Genomic DNA, 24,394 nt, shown 5'->3' with positions numbered 1-24,394 from the left:
GGGTGAAGCAGACGGTCACTGACAGTACTGCCCAGTGCTATCATGGTCTCATACATGGGGTGGGAGTTGTTCTCCCGCATGGAGCTCACCACGGACAGTGTCACCCACCACCTGTACTGGGTCCAAGGGGCTCTCCAGGACAGAGATGGCCCTTCTAACCAGCCTTTCCAGTCTATTTCTATTCCTGGCTAGTATCCTACTCCCCCAGCAGGCCACACCAAAGAACATGCAGTTGTGTCAAAACAATCCCTGAGAGCCCCATCACACTCTTCTGACCAAATCCTCAGTGTTCGGGTGATGGCTGGTTCTCTATGTACAAGTGGCTTGTGTATCGGTCGCAATTGTACCAGGTTGTGATCTGATCTACCTAGGGGCGGTAGGGCTGTTGAGTTATATGCATCCCTTACATTGGCAAAGAGCAAGTCCAACGTTTTATCTCTTGTGTAGCAGGCTACTTACTGTGCAAAACTGGGCAGTGTGGATGATGGAGAGACATCTCCAGATACAAGAAGGAGGGCCTGGAGGTGTAACGACTGCGACTGACTCACTGTGGCTTGTAGGACCTCACAGGCAGCTTCAGCTTTTGCAGAGGGGGGACATATGCAGCTATCACAATGACATGCGATAATTCCCTTAGTAGGTAAAAAGTTCTCATGCTCACAGCTAATAGTTCAATATCCTTACAGTACGATTGCTCTTTAACCACAATATGCCCAGAGTTACACCATCTATCATACACAAATATCGCCAGCACTCCTCCTTTTCTCTTACCGTTCTCCTTTGTCCTGTCCGCCCGAAAAAGTTTAAAGCCATCCAAGGAGACACGAGTGTGCGGAGCAACTTCAATACGCCAAGTCTCTGCAAACAGCATCATGCTGCACTCTCCTGATGATGCCTGCTCAGCGCTGCCAGTTCGTCCATCTTATTCGCAATAGATTTCAAATTGCCCACAATGTTGGAAGGTAGAACAAGTATATTACATCTACTCCTAGCCGTCCGAAGGGCTCCAGCTCTACAACCCCTTCTCTGTTCCTTCCTAATTTCCTGGGGAATGTCTGGTCTAGTAGCATACAGCCTTGCTGTGTTCCTGAGCTGCAGCAGCTCCTCCCTGAAGTAGAGATTGGAATCCTGGCTACACGCAGGATCTCCAGACATAAGAGCTCCCAGTAAAAGTGCAATAATAAGTACTGTAAAGGTCCAAGCCCTCGTCCTCATACACTTATTCATAGAACAATGTCCCTTAAGTAGAGTAAGAAGACAAAAAAATGGAAAAAAAGAGAAATGTTAAGTTGAACAGGAGCTGCTGTAACAGGCTGCCACTCCAGCGGTGCCATCTTAGCCTTATGGATTTTACAATGTATCAAGTGAGCAACCTATGCCAATGAGATAACCATATCCATATTATATCATCATAGTTAGAACCAGGATGCAAATGTGTAACTTGTATCTCTAACCATGTTGTTATATTATGTAATTACTCTTCATTAGAGATGAGCGAGTAGGTATTCGATCAAATACTACGGTGTTCGAAATACTCGTACTCATTCGAGTACCACTCGCTTTTCGAATGGAAAAACTCGATGCAGAACCAGCATTGATTGGCCGAATGCTATACAGTCAGCCAATCAACGCTGGTTCTTCTCCTACCTTTAGAAGTCTTCTCCGTGCAGTGTCCCCGCGGCGTCTTCCGGCTCTGAATTCACTCTGCTAGGTCAAATATGAAGACAAAAAGAAGGATCCCAGAACCCAGCGAGGATCTACAGTATATAGAAATTACTTATACCCAAACAGTAGTGAGAACAATTAACAGAATAACACAAACCCTACAGGAGGACATATTCATAATGCAGGTGGAAGAAATGGGTTCATGTAGGCCATTGGGGACATCTCTGCTTCTTACAAATCCATCTCGCCTCTGCTTGTGAGATCTTTTGATAAGATAAGATAATTCTTTAATAGTCACACAGTGCGGATACTCAGTATGTTACAGCAGCCTAGTAATACAGATACAGGAATATATTACAGGACACACAGACTGAGGAGAGAAGATATACTAGGAGTCCATAGCAGCTAAGGAACAGAATAAGAAGAAAGAAGGAAGACTTCAGAATCATTAGTTCTCTGTGCGGAGTGTCTTCGCTTGGTCTGATGTAGATTATACAGCCTGGTCGTGATTGGGAGGAAGGACCTGCGATAGCTCCTTCTCACACTTGGGGTGGAGCAGACGGTCACTTACAGTGCTGCCAAGTCCCATCAGGGTCCCATACATGGGGTGGGATTTATTTTCCCACATGGAGCTCACCACAGACAGTATCCTTCTGTCACCCCCACTCTCTCTGTTTACTAAAGTCCACCATGGATTACCCCACATGGGTGCAGGTTTAATTCTTTCCATCCCCTGAAACCAGAGAGTATCTGTTTTACCCTGGTGTGTACTCTCAGGCTCCTGTATTCTGCTCCCAATCTCCCTTTATGTTTTTCCAATGGATTGGAGCACATCACTACATAGACCAGACCTGCAGATTTAGTAGAAGATTCCCTGTTTGTAGATGGATTTCCTGTAGCTGAGCTCCTGAAGGTTCTCCTGGCTTCAGTGTGTCGGCACCCTGCTCTTGTATCACATCTGTGGGTGCCCGTAATCCTGCTGGAAAGCCATGTTTAACTAGTCCGAGGGGTCAAAAAGTTGTGCAATAATTTATCACCCAGATTTTGACTCCCCTTGTAAATAATTGTCGAATTTGTTCCTACCATGTCCCCTATATCTGGGTCTATCTGTGAAGTCCCCCAATGTTTCTGAATGATGTCCCTCATGTGTGTAAATTGGGCACCATAAGTCCCTATAAAGTGAGTTATCTACTTGTCCTCATTTCTGTGTCTTGGGGTAAGAAGTTCCGTTCTGTTACCAGTCAATGCTTGCTGATATACTGACTGTAGTGTCTTCTTGGGGTAGTCCTTATTACAGAACCTCACCCGCACTTCCGAGGACTCTTGTCGAAAATCCCTAATATCTGAACAATTTCTCCTCAGCCTCAGATATTGCCCCTTTGGCCTTCAGGGTGCCGATGGTCCCATCTTAGCAGGTTGTCCTTTCCCGTGGGCTTTCTGAGCGACTTGGAGGACAATCGGCCAATGGGGACTTTATTATGTTTAGGTGCAGAACTGTAACATCATGTTCATGACCCGTTACATAGAATTATTCCTCGTCGTGTGGTAACATAGTGAGGGCGCTGTTTTTGGTGATGACGGCCGGAGAGTCACTTCAGGTTGTCCGACGACTTTATATATGGAGAAATAAAGTGACTTTCTTGGAGGTTCTCCTCAGCCAGGGATCATCTGTACAGAGCTGATGTGTAATACAGGGAGAGCCGCAGGACCAGACCTTATGTAGGGGAGGAAACCTTATATTTAGGGAAACTTCTAGATAATCCTTTACCTGCACCAATATCTCTGACCTGACGTCATTGTATAGAAAGGTGATGAATTCTCTGCTTACTCCTCTTTTCTACTTTCAGGAACTAACAGCGGCCAAGTCACCGTATCATCAGGTGAGGAGCCGAAATATTGCAGGTCACTATGAACGCCGACAACCTGTAACATAATACTAGGGACCCAAGATGTGCTATAAGGTGCAAAAACACAATGTCGCCATATAGGGATCCTAGATCACAAAATGATCTGCTCTGTGCATTATTATATTAATCCCATGGTGCTCTGTACATTATTATATTAATCCCATGGTGCTCTGTACATTATTATATTAATCCCATGGTGCTCTGTACATTATTATATTAATCCCATGGTGCTCTATACATTATTATATTAATCCCATGGTGCTCTGTACATTATTATATTAATCCCACGGCGCTTTATATATTAATCCCATGGTGCTCTGTACATTATTATATTAATCCCATGGTGCTCTGTACATTATTATATTAATCCCATGGTGCTCTGTACATTATTATATTAATTCCATGGTGCTCTGTACATTATTATATTAATCCCATGGTGCTCTGTACATTATTATATTAATCCCATGGCTCTTTATATATTAATCCCATGGTGCTCTGTACATTATTATATTAATCCCATGGTGCTCTGTACATTATTGTATTAATCCCATGGTGCTGTACATTATTATATTAATCCCATGGTGCTCTGTACATTATTATATTAATCCCATGGTGCTCTGTACATTATTATATTAATCCCATGGTGCTCTGTATATTATTATATTAATTCCATGGTGCTCTGTACATTATTATATTAATCCCATGGCTCTTTATATATTAATCCCATGGCGCTCTGTACATTATTATATTAATCCCACGGTGCTGTACATTATTATATTAATCCCATGGTGCTCTGTACATTATTATATTAATCCCATGGTGCTCTGTGCATTATTATATTAATCCCACGGTGCTATACATTATTATATTAATCCCATGGTGCTCTGTGCATTTTTATATTAATCCCATGGTGCTGTACATTATTATATTAATCCCATGGTGCTCTGTACATTATTATATTAATCCCACGATGCTGTACATTATTATATTAATCCCATGGTGCTCTGTACATTATTATATTAATCCCATGGTGCTCTGTACATTATTATATTAATCCCATGGTGCTCTGTACATTATTATATTAATCCCATGGTGCTGTACATTATTATATTATTCCCATGGTGCTGTATATTATTATATTAATCCCATGGTGGTCTGTACATTATTATATTAATCCCATGGTGCTCTGTACATTATTATATTAATCCCATGGTGCTCTGTACATTATTATATTAATCCCATGGTGCTCTGTACATTATTATATTAATCCCATGGTGCTCTGTACATTATTATATTAATCCCATGGTGCTCTGTACATTATTATATTAATCCCATGGTGCTCTGTACATTATTATATTAATCCCATGGTGCTCTGTACATTATTATATTAATCCCATGGTGCTGGACATTTGAGGGTTTACATATAGAGATGAGCAAACACTAAAATGTCCAAGGTTCGAAATCCGATTCGAACAGCCGCACACTGTTCGACTGTTTGAATGGATTTCGAACCCCATTATAGTCTATGGGGGGGAAATGCTTGTTTCAGGGGTACGCAAAATTCGATAACATTATACTTACCAAGTCCACGAGTGACGGTCGGGCTGGATTCTCCTTGAAGTCTTCTCCCGGCGCAGCGTCCCCACATCTTCTTTTGGCTGGAATTCACTCTGTCTAGGCATTGGGGCCTAGGCAGAGCCGACTGCGCATGCGAGGGCATGCCCGCGATTGCGCAGTCGCCTCTGCCTAGGCCGGATGCCTAGGCAGAGTGAATTCCAGCCAGAAGATGCCGCGGGGACGCAGCGCGGAGAAGACTTCGGAAAGGTAAGAGAAGAACCAGCGTTGATTGGTAGAATGTATAGCATGTATAGAATGTATAGCATTCTGCCAATCAACGCTGGTTCTGCATCGAACCTTAAACTTCGAACAGCTAGTAGTGTTCGATCGAGTACGAGTATTTCGAGTACTGTAGTATTCGATCGAACACCTACTCGATCATCTCTATTTACATACAATACACAAAATATACAGGTCGATATAATACTAACAGTTAGAGATGAGCGAACAGTTAAATATTCGATATTCGTTTCGAGTAGCCCCTCAATATTCAACTATTCATATCGAACCTCATTATAGTCTATGGGAGAAAATGCTTCGTTTCAGGGGATCCCACCATTCACCTCAGGAGAGTCACCAAGTCCACTATGACACCCCAGGAAATGATACCAACACCTCTGCAATGTAACTGGGCCAGCAGGGGGCGCATGTCTGGGGGCATCTAACACACCAAAGCCCCTCTATTACCCCACTATCACAGCCTAACAACTACACACTATACACACTCACTACAACCTCTATCACAGTGGGGGGGGAAATACCTGGAAACCTTCTTTACTCCCCAAATGGAGGGACACAAACCCCAATGTAAGCTCAACAAACATTACCAAGCCCCCCTTTATATCACGTCCCCCATGACAATCATGGATGGAATAGACAATGGGAAATCCTTCAGTCCCCCCCTGACCTGTCATTGTGGATGTGTGTGATGTGTATATATCTATATATGTATATATGTGTGTGTGATGTGTATATATCTATATATGTATATATGTGTGTGTGATGTGTATATATCTATATATGTATATATGTGTGTGTGATGTGTATATATGTATGTATCTATATATGTATATGTGTGTGATGTGTATATATGTATATATCTATATATGTATATGTGTGTGTGTGATGTGGGGAGACCTTCCAAAATTCACTTTTACGGCCCTTAACATGAGCCCTTCCAAATGAAGTTCCAGGCCCTTAAGCTGAGCTCCAGCAGAGATTGGGGCCCTTCAGGAGACTTCAGCCTCTACCTGCAGAGGTTTAGGCCCTTGGAGTGACTTGGGCCTTGCACCACCAGTGTTTTGGCCCTTGGGGTGAGTTGAGCCTCTAACCAGCAGAGTTGGGGGTATAAGGGTGGATTGCTCCTAGTAGGATCAGAATTGTGCAGCACTGATGGAGGAGGATGAGGAATTGTAGAGGGTGAGCACACACATGCAACTTTATGTTGGGGTGCTTGACACCGGTGGACATGAAAATGATGGGTCTATCCAGTGGCTGTTCATTTTCATGAGCGTCAGCCGACAGCCGGATGCGCTTATCCGTAATTATGCTAACGACAGCGCTGAAGACCTTTTCCGATAGCACGCTGTGTTGTACTCCAGAGCTACGCTCACTATCCCATACCTCCCAATCGTCCCGATTTCCGCAGGACATTCACGATTTCGGAGACATGTCCCGCGGTCCCGGTTGGAGGGAGGTATGTCCCGATTTCAGCTCAGATCTGCGTCCTCCAGACGCAGATCTGAGTTGAATACATACGCGGCTAAAGCAAGGAGCTGTCACACCTCAACTCCTTGCTTTGCCGCTGCACTCCGGCCACTGGCTGTGTAGGCGCGATGTGATGACGTCACATCGTGTCTACAACAGTATTAGCGAGACTGCGGAGAGAGCGGCGGAGGAGCGAGGAGAAGGTGAGTGTAAGTGTTTTTTGTGTGTACACAGTGAGCTGGAACATGAAACTGGGGGCAGATGAAGGAGAGGACGGCATTACACTGGGGGCAGACATGTGGGGACATGAATCTGGGGGCAGAGATGGGGGGCATTAATCTGGGGGCAGAGATGGGGGGGCATTAATCTGGGGGCAGAGTTGGGGGGACATGAATCTGAGGGCAGAGATGGGGGGTCATTAATCTGGGGGCAGAGATGGGGGGCATTAATCTGGGGGCAGAGATGGGGGACATGAAACTGGGGGCAGAGATGGGGGACATGAATCTGGAGGCAGAGATGGAGGGACATGAAACTGGGGGCAGAGATGGGGGACATGAATCTGGGGGCAGAGATGGGGGACATGAAACTGGGGGCAGAGATGGGGGACATGAATCTGGAGGCAGAGATGGGGGGACATGAAACTGGGGGCAGAGATGGGTGGCATGAATCTGGGGGTAGAGATGGGGGACATGAAATTGTGGGAAGAGATGGGGGGACATGAATCTGGGGGCAGAGATAGAGGGGGGACATATAATTTACGGGTGACTGTAGGAGGATTATACTGTGTGGGGGCACATGAAAAATGACTGACAATTGGCAGAGTCAACATAAAAGTGGGTGGAGCTAAATTTGCAGTGGCGCACTACGCGTGCCTCAGATTTTGACTCTTTCTATTTCTTCGAAAGTTGGGAGGTATGCTATTCTGCTAGTGCAGTCATTGTGTAGATACATTACATTACTTATCCTGTATTATACTCCAGAGCTGCGCTCACTATTCTGCTGCTGCAGTCAATGTGTACATACATTACATTACTTATCCTGTATTATACTCCAGAGCTGCGCTCACTATTCTGCTGGTACAGTCACTGTGTACATGCAATACATTACTTATTCTGTATTATACTCCAGAGCTGCGCTCACTATTCTGCTGGTACAGTCACTGTGTACATACATTACATTACTTATCCTGTATTATACTCCAGAGCTGTGCTCACTATTCTGCTGGTACAGTCACTGTGTACATACATTACATTACTTATCCTGTATTATACCCCAGAGCTGTGCTCACTATTCTGCTGGTACAGTCACTGTGTACATACATTACATTACTTATCCTGTATTATACTCCAGAGCTGCGCTCACTATTCTGCTGGTGCAGTCACTGTGTACATACATTACATTACTTATCCTGTATTATACTCCAGAGCTGCGCTCACTATTCTGCTGGTGCAGTCACTGTGTACATACATTACATTACTTATCCTGTATTATACTCCAGAGCTGCGCTCACTATTCTGCTGGTACAGTCACTGTGTACATACATTACATTACTTATCCTGTATTATACTCCAGAGCTGCGCTCACTATTCTGCTGGTGCAGTCACTGTGTACATACATTACATTACTTATCCTGTATTATACTCCAGAGCTGCGCTCACTATTCTGCTGGTGCAGTCACTGTGTACATACATTACATTACTTATCCTGTATTATACCCCAGAGCTGCGCTCACTATTCTGCTGGTACAGTCACTGTGTACATACATTACATTACTTATCCTGTATTATACTCCAGAGCTGCGCTCACTATTCTGCTGCTGCAGTCACTGTGTACATACATTACTTATCCTCTGGCCCAGCCACTGACCTACAGCCATCGTCCTCCATAAGCCTCTCATTCCCCTCCATGTCCTGATCTTCTCCTGAGCTGCACCAGGTCTCTGGATTGCTCTTCTCTGTTACATCAGACTATATCTGGCGGTCGCTCCTGTGAGAATATCCCATAGTTTATCTTCTTACACCTTTGATCTGGGTGATGATAAGGCCTTGGTATAGACCTACCTGCACTACTGCAATATCTCCCATCTGTCCATCTACTGACTGTCCCAGGCTCCCCCTCCTGTAATGGGGCAGGACCTTCATCCTGGTGTCTCATTGTATAAATTGTTCTCAGGGTTCTCTTTATTACTTTCTCTAATATTTTAATTGCATCTTTTTTTCAGCTCCAGCTATCAAGGCATTAATTGAAGCAGTGACTGCGCCTCTACTGGTCACTATGACTATTGCAGTCATGTCAACTACAAGTCTTTTGATGACCCAAATTCACTGTATCTGATGTAGATGGGACGCGGCTGGATAATAACTAGTGTGACGTGTCCTCACTGTAGTCAGTCTGCTCTGTGTAGTGTATTATGTCCCCCCTACAATAAAAAGAACATGGAAAAAGCATTTCCTTAGTCGTCTCGTCATTTCCTAATGTGTGGTCCATGAGAGTCCTCCAAGCTGGATGGTCACAAGATCTTCATTGATGGTGCTAGGTTAGGTCACATGACTGTGAATCGGTAGACACATCGGGACTAGCCAGTATATATGTAATAGTCTGCACTGCCCTCCAACCCACAAGAAACACTGAGAATTTTTGGCAATTGCTTCTGTATATTACAAAAGGAGGGTCCGGGGTCAGACTGATCCGTCATAGTGTAAGAGAATGTGATGGTGGTCGCAGATTCTGACATCATGACCAATTTTGAGGCTACAAGTGTCTATTTCATTGGTATTGTTGGAGGGTGAGAAAAATTTTACCTAATGAGCAAAAAAAAAACTCAAGATGACAGGAGGCCTCTCTACCAGATCTTACAGATGTCTGCTTAGGGGGTGTCTAACATAACTTACCAGCCACTTATACTAGTACTGGGCAATTCTCAGCTCAAGCTCCAGACTAATGATACAGCAGACTTGGGATCGTCATTGGATAATGCACAGTTACAGATGAGCAAATCTATCAAGATACATTTAATTCATGATTCAGTTGTCTCAGGTGCAAGGGGAGCATCATACACTGGGACAATGTCGTCAAAGTGACAGGAACAGAAACTAAATGGGACATTTTCAAAAACATTCTAAATAGGAGCAGTGAAAGATATATACCCTATGGGAATAAGCGGGCCAGAAATCATAGAAAACCAATATGGCTAACTAAAACAGTAAGGAGAACAATGAGGGATAAAAAGGAAGCGTTTACAACACTACAAGAAGAAAGTAGCAACACAGCATTAAATACTATAAGGAGAAAATAACCTGTGCAAAAGACAAATAAACGAGGCGAAGACTGAGGCGGAGAGAAAAATTGCCAAGGAAAGTAAAAGTAATCCAAAATTATTCTTCAATTATATAAATAATACGAGAATAAAAGCTGACAATGTAATCTGGGAGTAATGGTGGAGGAGGATGAGGAAAAAGCACAAGTATTACATGCCTTCTTTTCTACAGTGTTTACACAAGAAAATCCATTGGCCAACAACATGATTAGGGGGAATGTGAACTCTCAATTAAATGTCACCTGCTTAACCCAAGAAGAAGTGTGGCGCCGCCTACAAAACACTAAAATAGAGAAATCGCCCGGTCCAGATGGAATACACCCCCAAGTTCTCAGGGAATTAAGCATGGTCATAGATAGACCCTTGTATCTAATATTTAAGGATTCAGTAATGACGGGGTCTGTACCACAGGATTGGCGAATAGCAAATGTGGTGCCAATTTTTCAAAAAGGGGTGTATCTGGATATGGGTAATGGAGCGGACATGATGTTTCTGGACATGGGTAATGCAGTGGACGTGGTGTATCTGGACATGGGTGATGCAGTGGACATGGTGTTTCAGGACATGGGTAATGCAGTGGACGTGGTGTATCTGGACATGGGTGATGCAGTGGACATGGTGTATCTGGACATGGGTAATGCAGTAGATGTGGTGTTTAAGGACATGGGTAATGCAGTGGACGTGGTGTATCTGGACATGGGTAATGCAGTAGACGTGGTGTTTAAGGACATGGGTAATGCAGTAGACGTGGTGTACCTGGACATGGGTAATGCAGTGGACGTGGTGTATCTGGACATGGGTAATGTAGTAGACGTGGTGTATCTGGACATGGGTGATGCAGTAGACGTGGTGTTTCAGGACATGGGTAATGCAGTGGACGTGGTGTTTCAGGACATGGGTAATGCAGTAGACGTGGTGTTTCAGGACATGGGTAATGTAGTAGACATGATGTTTCTGGACATGGGTAATGCAGTGGACGTGGTGTTTCTGGACATGGGTAATGCAGTAGACATGGTGTATTTGGACATGGGTAATGTAGTAGACGTGGTGTATCTGGACATGGGTAATGCAGTAGATGTGGTGTTTCAGGACATGGGTAATGCAGTGGACGTGGTGTTTCAGGACATGGGTAATGCAGTAGACGTGGTGTATCTGGACATGGGTAATGCAGTAGACGTGGTGTTTCAGGACATGGGTAATGCAGTGGACGTGGTGTTTCAGGACATGGGTAATGCAGTGGACGTGGTGTATCTGGACATGGGTAATGCAGTAGACGTGGTGTATCTGGACATGGGTAATGCAGTAGACGTGGTGTATCTGGACGTGGGTAATGCAGTAGACGTGGTGTATCTGGACATGGGTAATGCAGTAGACGTGGTGTATCTGGACATGGGTAATGCAGTAGACGTGGTGTATCTGGACATGGGTAATGCAGTAGACGTGATGTATCTGGACATGGGTAATGCAGTAGACGTGGTGTATCTGGACATGGGTAATGCAGTAGACGTGGTGTATCTGGACATGGGTAATGCAGTAGACGTGGTGTATCTGGACATGGGTAATGCAGTAGATGTGGTGTACCTGGACATGGGTAATGCAGTGGACGTGGTGTATCTGGACATAGGTAATGCAGTGGATGTGGTGTACCTGGACATGGGTAATGCAGTGGACGTGGTGTATCTGGACATGGGTAATGCAGTGGACGTGGTGTAACTGGACATGGGTAATGCAGTGGACGTGGTGTATCTGGACATGGGTAATGCAGTAGACGTGGTGTATCTGGACATGGGTAATGCAGTGGACGTGGTGTATCTGGACATGGGTAATGCAGTGGACGTGGTGTACCTGGACATGGGTAATGCAGTAGACGTGGTGTATCTGGACATGGGTAATGCAGTAGACGTGGTGTATCTGGACATGGGTAATGCAGTGGACGTGGTGTATCTGGACATGGGTAATGCAGTGGACGTGGTGTATCTGGACATGGGTAATGCAGTGGATGTGGTGTACCTGGACTTTTCAAAGGCTTTTGATCCTGTATCATATAAAAGGTTGGTATGCAAGATGAGAATGTTGGGACTGGGGGAAAACATATGCATTTGGGTTAGCAACTGGCTCACTGATAGGAAACAGAGGGTACTTGTTAATGGTAAATATTCAGACTGGGCCACAGTCACCAGTGGGGGCCGCAGGGGTCAGTATTAGGTCCTCTCTTGTTTAATATCTTTATTAATGATCTGGTAGAGGGTTTACATAGCAGGGGGTCCATATTACAGAGCAGGGGGTCCATATTACACAGCAGGGGTCCATATTACAGAGCAGCGGGTCCATATTACACAGCAGGGGTCCATATTACACAGCAGGGATTCCATATTACAGAGCAGGGTGTCCATATTACACAGCAGGGTGTCCATATTACAGAGCAGCGGGTCCATATTTGCAGATGATACTAAACTTTGTAAGGTAATCAGTAATGAGGAGGATAGTAGAATATTACAAGGGGATCTAAGGAAACTGGATGCATGGGGGGCGGAGACTTGGCAAATGAAGTGTAATGCTGACAAATGTAAGGTTATTGTTAGGCAATAGCCAGATGATAATTCCCCAGAAGCTGCTGGCGAACCCTGGAGGAAGGGGAACAAGGGACAGTGAGCCCTAAGCTGAAGCCCCCCACTGTCCCTTCCTCTTGCCAGACACTATCCTACGTAATAGGCAGCAACCACGAAGACAGTCCCTTCCTGTATAAGTGACACACAAAACGCAGACAAGATAAAAAACAACAAAGGGAGGTCAGCTAGCCGAGAGTCCGGTAACAGTAGAACAATGCAGTGCCAAATCGGAGTCCAAAAAAATAGTCAGTAGGGAAGCCAGAGGTCAAGGATTAGAAATAAAGTAAATACACAGCAAGGGAAGCCAGCAAGCACGAGGCAATAACAGGCACCAGTGTGAATGTGAGCAAAAACTAAATAGGGGATGGATGAACCTGCCCCGGACCCGAGAGGAAGGCAGGCTGTAAGTCACAGGGCCAGACAAAATTTAACCACTTAATGGACAGAGGCCACAAGGGTAGAAGACAGGTGTGGTGCAAATACAATCACAGAACTAGAGCTGTGTTCACACAGTGCAACTAAAAACTTTAAGCAAATTATCAAACTGCACACGCCTCCTGCGCAGCACGTGAGCAAAGGGTGGCGCAGAGATCCGAACAGGCAGAGATGTTACAGTTATGCACTTTGGTCCACGCAATGAAATGTCTGATTATGTACAGAATAGTAAATTACTGGGTAAGACTGCCAATGAGAGAGACTTAGGGATTTTGGTGGACAGCAACCTTACCTTTAGTGACCAGTGCCAGGCAGCAGCTGCAAAGGCAAATAAAATTATGGGATGCATCAAAAAGAGGTCTAGATTCTCATGACAAGGACATAGTTATTCCTCTATACAAATCACTGGTATGGCCACACTTAGAATATTGTGCGCAATTTTGGGCCCCGATATACAAGAAAGACATAAGTGAACTTGAAAAAGTGCAAAGACGGGCAAACAAAATGTTTAGGGGAATGGGTGGACTGGAGTACAAGAGGTTAACAAACTTGGGGTTATTCAGTTTAGAGAAAAGACGTCTATGGGGAGATCTAATAACAATGTACAAATAAATGAAGGGACAATAAAAAGAACTTTCTAAGGATCTTTTTACTCCTAGACCAGTGACAGTGACAAGGGGGTGCCCTCCACATCTAGACTGGTGACAAGGAGACGTCCTCTACACCTAGACCGGTGACAGTGACAAGGGGACGTCCTCTACACCTAGACCAGTGACAAGGGGACGTCCTCTACACCTAGACCGGTGACAAGGGGACGTCCTCTACACCTAGACCGGTGACAAGGGGACGTCCTCTACACCTAGACCAGTGACAAGGGGACGTCCTCTACACCTAGACCAGTGACAGTAACAAGGAGAGGTCCTCTACACCTAGGCCAGTGACAGTGACAAGGGGACGTCCTCTACACCTAGACCGGTGACATAGTGTATGACACTGTGAGGACTCCTAGGACTATATATATATCTATACTACATAGTGTATGACACTGTCAGGGCTACTAGGACTATACAGTATATATCTATAATACCTAGTGTATGACACTGTCAGGGCTCCTAGGACTATATATATCTATAGAACATAGTGTATGACACTGTCAGGACTCCTAGGACTATATACAGGTATATCTATAATACATAGTGTATGACACTGTCAGGGCTCCTAGGACTATATATATCTATAATACATAGTGTATGACACTGTCAGGGCTCCTAGGACTATATATATCTATAATACATAGTGTATGTGATAACCAAGGCCGAAATAAAGGCGACCACAGAGGCAAAGAGAGAGCGGTACATTGAAGAATGGAGAAACAAAATAAATAACTCCAAGAAACTCACCGTGTACCAATCCCTACAAAGGGACTACACCATGGCCACCTACCTGGAGAGAATACGCCACCCCAAGCACAGACAGACCCTGAGCCGATACAGACTGAGCGCCCACAACCTAGAGATAGAGACGGGGGAATACAGGCAGACGTACAAGCCACGGAAGAACAGATTGTGCCAGCACTGTGACCTGGGGGCCCTAGAAGACGAGACCCACTTCCTGCTACACTGCACCAAATACTCAGCTGTGAGGGCCATCTACTACCAAAGACTCTCTGCCCACATCCCAGACTTCATATCTGCAGACGAGAAGAGGAAACTGTACATCCTACTGGGAGAAGAAGAGGCCACTGTGGAGATCGCTGCCCAATACGTGTCCAGCTGTCACCAAACCAGAGGAAGATGAGACTCCATGGACTGTTATATTTATCCCAATACACCCGCCCCCCCCCCCCCACCTCCAACCCCCCCCCCCCATATAGCGGTCACCAACGAAGAGGAAGATGAGACTCTATGGACTGTTATAACCCAAACCACCCCCCCATACCCACCACCCACCCAACCCAACTCCCCCCCCCCCCCCCCGCCCACTTTACTAGCTTTGGCAATGCCAAATACCTATTCGGACGTGCCAATAAAGCATTTTTTATTTGATTTGATTTGTATGACACTGTCAGGACTCCTGGGACTATATATCTATAATACATAGTGTATGACACTGTCAGGGCTCCTAGGACTATATATATATATATATATATATATATATATATATATAATACATAGTGTATAACACTGTCAGGGCTCCTAGGACTATATATATATATATATATATATATATATATATATATATATATATATATATATATATTACATAGTGTATGACACTGCCAGGACTCCTAGGACTATATATCTATAATACATAGTGTATGACACTTTCAGGACTCCTAGGACTATATATATCTATAATACATAGTATAAGACACTGTCAGGACTCCTAGGACTATATCTTATCTTATCTTATCTTATGGTAGAGTTGGAAGGGACCTCAAGGGCCATCGGGTCCAACCCCCTGCGAGTGCAGGTCTTCCTAAATCATCCCAGCTATGTTTATCCAGATTCCGCTTGAAGATTTCCATTGATGGAGCGCCCACCACCTCCCGTGGCAGCCTATTCCACTCTCTCACTCCCCTCACTGTCAGAAAGTTTTTCCTAATGTCTAATCTGTATCTCTTTCCCTTTCGTTTCATCCCATTGCTTCTTGTACTTCCTTGTGCTAATGAGAATAGGGGAGATCCCTCTGCACTGTGACTACCTTTCAGATATTTGTAGACTGCTATTAAATCTCCCCTCAGCCTTCTCTTCTGCAAACTAAACAGTCCCAGTTCTTTTAGTCGCTCCTCATAGGACATGGTTTGCAGACCTTCCACCATTTTGGTTGCTCTTCTCTGGACTTGCTCCAATATATCGATGTCTTTCTTGAATTGAGGCGCCCAGAACTGTACACAGTATTCCAGGTGTGGTCTGACCAGGGAAGAGGACAGCGGAATAATGACCTCTCTTCATCTAGATTCAATGCTTGTCTTAATACATCCCAGAATTTTATTCGCCTTTTTTGCAGCAGCACCGCACTGTTGGCTCATGTTGAATTTGTGATCTACTATTATGCCCAAGTCCTTTTCCCCTATGCTATCACTTAGTTCTATTCCTCCCATACTATATATGTTTTTTACATTTCTGTTACCCAGATGTAGAACTTTGCATTTGTCCCTGTTAAATCCCATTTTGTTGGCCTCAGCCCATTGTTCCAGTGTGTCTAAGTCCTTTTGAATACACTCTCTCTCCTCTCTAGTGTTGGCTATTCCTCCTATCTTCGTATCATCTGCAAATTTTATGAGTTCCCCAATAATTCCATCGTCCAGATCATTTATAAAGATATTAATAAGTACTGGGCCCAGAACAGAGCCCTGCGGCACCCCGGTTTTGACTTTCTTCCAGTTGGATGTGTAGCCATTTAGTATTACTCGTTGTGCCCGATCATTAAGCCAGTTGTGAATCCACCGAACTGATTTTTTGTCAAAGCCATACTTAATCATTTTTTCAATAAGAAGGTTATGTGATACTTTATCAAATGCCTTACTGAAGTCAAGATATACTATGTCCACGGCATTCCCTTGGTCCAACCATTCAGTGATTTTGTTGTAGAAGGAAATCAGGTTAGTCTGACAAGATTTATTGGTCATAAAGCCGTGCTGGCTCTGGTTAATTAATGCCTTCCCATCCAGGTACCAAAGTAAATGTTCCTTGACAATTTGCTCAAAGATTTTTCCTGCTATCGAGGTCAGACTTACCGGTCTGTAATTTCCTGGATCGTCCCTTTTCCCCTTTTTGTAGATGGGGACAACATTTGCCCTTTTCCAATCTAAAGGGACCACTCCTGTTTCCCATGACTTACTGAAGATTATAGCAAGGGGTTCTGTTATTTCCTCTGCTATCTCTTTCAGGACTCTAGGGTGTAAATCATCTGGTCCTGGGGACTTGGTTTCCTGTAACTTGGCTAAGTGCTCTCTTACCAGACCTTCGCTTATAGTCAGCTTGGAGTCCTCCTTCCCCTCATCTCCATCACCATTAATGTCGATATTTCCATTAGTTTCTTGGGAGAAGACGGATACAAAATATGAATTTAGTAGCTCCACCTGCTGTTCCACCATGTTAACTGCTTCTCCTTTGTCATTCTTCAGGACTCCAATGGTCTCCTTCACTTTTCTTTTGCTTTTAACATATCCCCAAAATCCTTTTACCTTACTCTTTGCCTCTTTTGCAAGCTTCAATTCGTCTGCAGACTGCTGTGTACTCTTCCTTAGGTATAGTTCCCATCTTCCACTTTTTGTATGTTTCCTTTTTCCTTTTTAGCAGGTTATGTAATTTTTTGGTCATCCATCGATTCCTGATATTTTTAGGTGCTTCCCATTTTTCTTCCTTCTAGGTATTGTTAGTTCCTGTGTATCTGTAATACATAGTGTATGACACTGTCAGGACTCCTAGGACTATATATATCTATAATACATAGTGTACGACACTGTCAGGACTCCTAGGACTATATATATCTATAATACATAGTGTATGAAACTGTCAGGACTCCTAGGACTATATATATCTATAATACATAGTGTATGACACTGTCAGGACTCCTAGGACTATATATATCTATAATACATAGTGTATGACACTGTCAGGGCTCCTAGGACTATATATATCTATAATACATAGTGTATGACACTGTCAGGACTCCTAGGACTATATATATCTATAATACATAGTGTACGACACTGTCAGGGCTCCTAGGTATATATATATATATATATATATATATATATATATATATATATATATATATATTACATAGTGTATGACACTGTCAGGACTCCTAGGACTGTATATATCTATAATACATAGTGTATGACACTGTCAGGACTCCTAGGACTATATATATATATATATATAATACATAGTATGTGACACTGTCAGGGCCCCTAGGACTATATATATCTATAATACATAGTGTATGACACTGTCAGGGCCCCTAGGACTATATATATCTATAATACATAGTGTATGATACTGTCAGGGCTCCTAGGACTATATATATCTGTAATACATAGTGTATGACACTGTCAGGGCTGCTAGGACTATATATATCTATAATACATAGTATAAGACACTGTCAGGACTCCTAGGACTATATATCTATAATACATAGTGTATGACACTGTCAGGGCTCCTAGGAGTATATATATCTATAATACATAGTGTATGACACTGTCAGGGCCCCTAGGACTATATATATCTATAATACATAGTGTATGATACTGTCAGGGCTCCTAGGACTATATATCTATAATACATAGTGTATGACACTGTCAGGGCTTCTATGACTATATATATCTATAATACATAGTGTATGACACTGTCAGGACTCCTAGGACTATATATATCTATAATACATAGTATAAGACACTGTCAGGACTCCTAGGACTATATATCTATAATACATAGTGTATGACACTGTCAGGACTCCTAGGACTATATATATCTATAATACATAGTGTATGACACTGTCAGGACTCCTAGGACTGTATATATCTATAATACATAGTGTATGACACTGTCAGGACTCCTAGGACTATATATATATATATATAATACATAGTATGTGACACTGTCAGGGCCCCTAGGACTATATATATCTATAATACATAGTGTATGACACTGTCAGGGCCCCTAGGACTATATATATCTATAATACATAGTGTATGATACTGTCAGGGCTCCTAGGACTATATATATCTGTAATACATAGTGTATGACACTGTCAGGGCTGCTAGGACTATATATATCTATAATACATAGTATAAGACACTGTCAGGACTCCTAGGACTATATATCTATAATACATAGTGTATGACACTGTCAGGGCTCCTAGGAGTATATATATCTATAATACATAGTGTATGACACTGTCAGGGCCCCTAGGACTATATATATCTATAATACATAGTGTATGATACTGTCAGGGCTCCTAGGACTATATATCTATAATACATAGTGTATGACACTGTCAGGGCTTCTATGACTATATATATCTATAATACATAGTGTATGACACTGTCAGGACTCCTAGGACTACATATATCTATAATACATAGTATAAGACACTGTCAGGACTCCTAGGACTATATATCTATAATACATAGTGTATGACACTGTCAGGGCTCCTAGGAGTATATATATATCTATAATACATAGTGTATGACACTGTCAGGGCTCCTAGGACTATATATATCTATAATACATAGTGTATGACACTGTCAGGGCTCCTAGGAGTATATATATCTATAATACATAGTGTATGACAATGTCAGGGCTCCTAGGACTATATATATCTATAATACATAGTATAAGACACTGTCAGGACTCCTAGGACTATATATCTATAGTACATAGTGTATGACACTGTCAGGGCTCCTAGGACTATATATATATCTATAATACATAGTATAAGACACTGTCAGGACTCCTAGGACTATAGATCTATAATACATAGTGTATGACACTGTCAGTGCTCCTAGGAGTATATATATATCTATAATACATAGTGTATGACACTGTCAGGACTCCTAGGACTATATATATCTGTAATACATAGTGTATGACACTGTCAGGGCTGCTAGGACTATATATATCTATAATACATAGTGTATGACAATGTCAGGGCTCCTAGGACTATATATATCTATAATACATAGTATAAGACACTGTCAGGACTCCTAGGACTATATATCTATAATACATAATGTATGACACTGTCAGGGCTCCTAGGACTATATATATATATATATATATATATATATATATATATATATATATATATATATATCTATAATACATAGTGTATGACACTGTCAGGACTCCTAGGACTATATGTATCTATAATACCTAGTGTATAACACTGTCAGGACTCCTAGGACTATATATATATATCTATAATACCTAGTGTATGACACTGTCAGGGCTACTAGGACTATATATATCTATAATACATAGTGTATGACACTGTCAGGACTCCTAGGACTATATATATCTATAATACATAGTATAAGACACTGTCAGAACTCCTAGGACTATATATCTATAATACATAATGTATGACACTGTCAGGGCTCCTAGGACTATATATATATATATATATATATATATATATATATATATATATATATCTATAATACATAGTGTATGACACTGTCAGGACTCCTAGGACTATATATATCTATAATACCTAGTGTATAACACTGTCAGGACTCCTAGGACTATATATATATCTATAATACCTAGTGTATGACACTGTCAGGGCTACTAGGACTATATATATCTATAATACATAGTGTATGACACTGTCAGGGCTCCTCGGACTGTATATATCTATAATACATAGTGTATGACACTGTCAGGGCTCCTAGGACTATATCTATCTATAATACATAGTGTATGACACTGTCAGGGCTCCTCGGACTGTATATATCTATAATACATAGTGTATGACACTGTCAGGGCTCCTAGGACTATATATATATCTATAATACATAGTGTATGACACTGTCAGGGCTCCTAGGAGTATATATATCTATAATACATAGTGTATGACACTGTCAGGGCTCCTAGGACTATATATATCTATAATACATAGTGTACTGCAGGGCAGAGCTAGGCAGACTCCCCCTATGGCTCACCATACGGAAGAGGGCGCTAGCTTTCCAGGCACACATCCAGGGGAGCAAGCATGACTCCTACCACCACCAAGCATGGCTAAGCCACCTGAGCAAACCAGACACTCACCAACCAAACAACAGCCAACCACCAAACCAAAAACACCAACAGACGATAACCAAGGCCGAAATAAAGGCGACCACAGAGGCAAACAGAGAGCGGTACATTGAAGAATGGAGAAACGAAATAAATAACTCCAAGAAACTCAACGTGTACCAATCCCTACAAAGGGACTACACCATGGCCACCTACCTGGAGAGCATACGCCACCCCAAGCATAGACAGACCCTGAGCCGGTACAGACTGAGCGCCCACAACCTAGAGATAGAGACGGGGCGATACAGGCAGACGTACAAGCCACGGGAGAACAGACTGTGCCAGCACTGTGACCAGGGGGCCCTAGAAGACGAGACCCACTTCCTGCTACACTGCACCAAATACTCAGCTGTGAGGGCCGTCTACTACCAAAGACTCTCTGCCCACATCCCAGACTTCATATCTGCAGACGAAAAGAGGAAACTCTACATCCTACTGGGAGAAGAAGAGGCCACTGTGGAGATCGCTGCCCAATACGTGTCCAGCTGTCACCAAACGAGAGGAAGATGAGACTCCACGGACTGTTATATTTATCCCAAAACACCCGCCCCACCCCACCCCCACCTCCCCATATAGCAGTCACCAACGAAGAGGAAGATGAGACTCCACGGACTGTTATACCCCAAACCAACCGCCCCGCCCCACCCCACCTCCCCATATAACGGTCACCAACGAAGAGGAAGATGAGACTCCATGGACTGTTATACCCCAAACCATCCACCCCACCCCCACCACTCACCCACCCGAGTCCAACTCCCCCCCACACACACTTCACTAGCTTTGGCAATGCCAAATATCTATTCGGACGTGCCAATAAAGCTTTTTTGATTTGATTTGATTTGTATGACACTGTCAGGGCTCCTAGGACTATATATATCTGTAATACATAGTGTATGACACTGTCAGGGCTCCTAGGACTATATATATCTATAATACATTGTGTATGACAATGTCAGGGCTCCTAGGACTATATATATCTATAATACATAGTATAAGACACTGTCAGGACTCCTAGGACTATATATCTATAATACATAGTGTATGACACTGTCAGGGCTCCTAGGAGTATATATATCTATAATACATAGTGTATGACACTGTCAGGACTCCTAGGACTATATATATCTATAATACATAGTGTATGACACTGTCAGGACTCCTAGGACTATATATATCTATAATACATAGTATAAGACACTGTCAGGACTCCTAGGACTATATATATCTATAATACATAGTATAAGACACTGTCAGGACTCCTAGGACTATATATCTATAATACATAGTGTATGACACTGTCAGGGCTCCTAGGCGTATATATATCTATAATACATAATGTATGACACGGTCAGGGCCCCTAGGACTATATATATCTATAATACATAGTGTATGATAATGTCAGGGCCCCTAGGACTATATATATCTATAATACATAGTGTATGATACTGTCAGGGCTCCTAGGAGTATATATATCTATAATACATAATGTATGACACTGTCAGGGCCCCTAGGACTATATATATCTATAATACATAGTATAAGACACTGTCAGGACTCCTAGAACTATATATCTATAATACATAGTGTATGACACTGTCAGGGCTCCTAGGAGTATATATATCTATAATACATAGTGTATGACACTGTCAGGGCTCCTAGGACTATATATATCTATAATACATAGTATAAGACACTGTCAGGACTCCTAGGACTATATATCTATAATACATAGTGTATGACACTGTCAGGACTCCTAGGACTATATATATATATATATATATATATATCTATAATACATAGTGTATGACACTGTCAGGACTCCTAGGACTATATATATCTATAATACATAGTGTATGACACTGTCAGGACTCCTAGGACTATATATATCTATAATACATAGTGTATGACACTATCAGGACTCCTAGGACTATATATATATATATATATATATATATATATATATATATATATATATATATATATATAATACATAGTGTATGACACTGTCAGGGCTCCTAGGACTATATATCTATAATACATAGTGTATGACACTGTCAGGGCTCCTAGGAGTATATATATATCTATAATACATAATGTATGACACTGTCAGGACTCCTAGGACTATATATATATATATATATATATATATATATAATACATAGTGTATGACACTGTCAGGACTCCTAGGACTATATATATCTATAATACATAGTGTATGACACTGTCAGGGCTCCTAGGACTATATATATCTATAATACATAGTGTATGACACTGTCAGGGCTCCTAGGTCTATATATATCTATAATACATAGTGTATGACACTGTCAGGGCTCCTAGGACTATATATCTATAATACATAGTGTATGACACTGTCAGGGCTCCTAGGACTATATATATATCTATAATACATAGTGTATGACACTGTCAGGGCTCCTAGGACTATATATATCTATAATACATAGTGTATGACACTGTCAGGGCTCCTAGGACTATATATATCTTTAATACATAGTGTATGACACTGTCAGGGCTCCTAGGACTATATATCTATAATACATAGTGTATGACACTGTCAGGGCTCCTAATACTATATATATATCTATAATACATAGTGTATGACACTGTCAGGGCTGTTTCTAATTTCTTTAGTTTTGTGTCTCTCTGTTTATATTCTCTATTTTTCTATTTTTCTTAATGGCTAAAATCTTTTTCTCTTTCTTATAGAAACATGTGTATTGAGAATAATCCATTGACTAAGCTTAAACTATTCTCTATATCTGTAACTATTTTTTTTCCTCTTTTTGTTCCTTAGATTTAACTGAACATTTCTGAGTATAATTGAGTCACCAGGACAGTGCTCAGCACATTACTCTATGAATTAGATATTGTATATAACAGTATCCGTGTCTATCTGACAAACAATTAGTAGAGCAACAAATGAAATTCCACCCGTCCCACTTCTAAAGGTCAAAATGGAAATATGGAACATTTTACAGATGTTCTATTCTCATTCAGTCCTCCAGAATGACCTTAGTCAGGACTGTAATACTGCCTTTTTAATTGCTAGTAACATTAAGTGTTTCTGTTTTCCACCTCTACCGTAGACAATAGTGTTGTGTTAGAAGATATAGCCTGAATCATCAAACTGTGACCCCTGACTTTCACACACCTTTAAAAACTATTATTAGCACGTAGTGATGATTAATAGTGCCAGGAGGGAAATCCCTGAAGTCTAGTGATTCACTGTTTGAGAATTGTTTACAACATTTTCACTTTGACGCAGAAGCCGAACTTTGAATGCTCTGATGTCACGGGTAACAATATCATCCC

The 24,394-nt window shown here is 42.1% G+C and overlaps 1 protein-coding gene across 1 annotated transcript in view; it reads left to right on the top strand.

Annotated features, from left to right (window-relative positions):
• Positions 1 to 23,896, top strand: part of LOC142193511 (ecto-ADP-ribosyltransferase 5-like) — a 107,308-nt gene extending 83,412 nt beyond the window's left edge. Inside the window, exon 3 of the mRNA XM_075262483.1 lies at positions 23,877 to 23,896. Within this exon, the coding sequence (XP_075118584.1) occupies positions 23,877 to 23,896 (20 nt within the window). The remainder of the gene's footprint in view (positions 1 to 23,876) is intronic.
• Positions 23,897 to 24,394: the final 498 nt, after the last annotated feature.

This window comes from Leptodactylus fuscus, chromosome 2, assembly GCF_031893055.1.
Source record: "Leptodactylus fuscus isolate aLepFus1 chromosome 2, aLepFus1.hap2, whole genome shotgun sequence".
Lineage (NCBI taxonomy): Eukaryota > Metazoa > Chordata > Amphibia > Anura > Leptodactylidae > Leptodactylus > Leptodactylus fuscus.
This window is presented reverse-complemented; position numbering and strand designations above follow the sequence as displayed.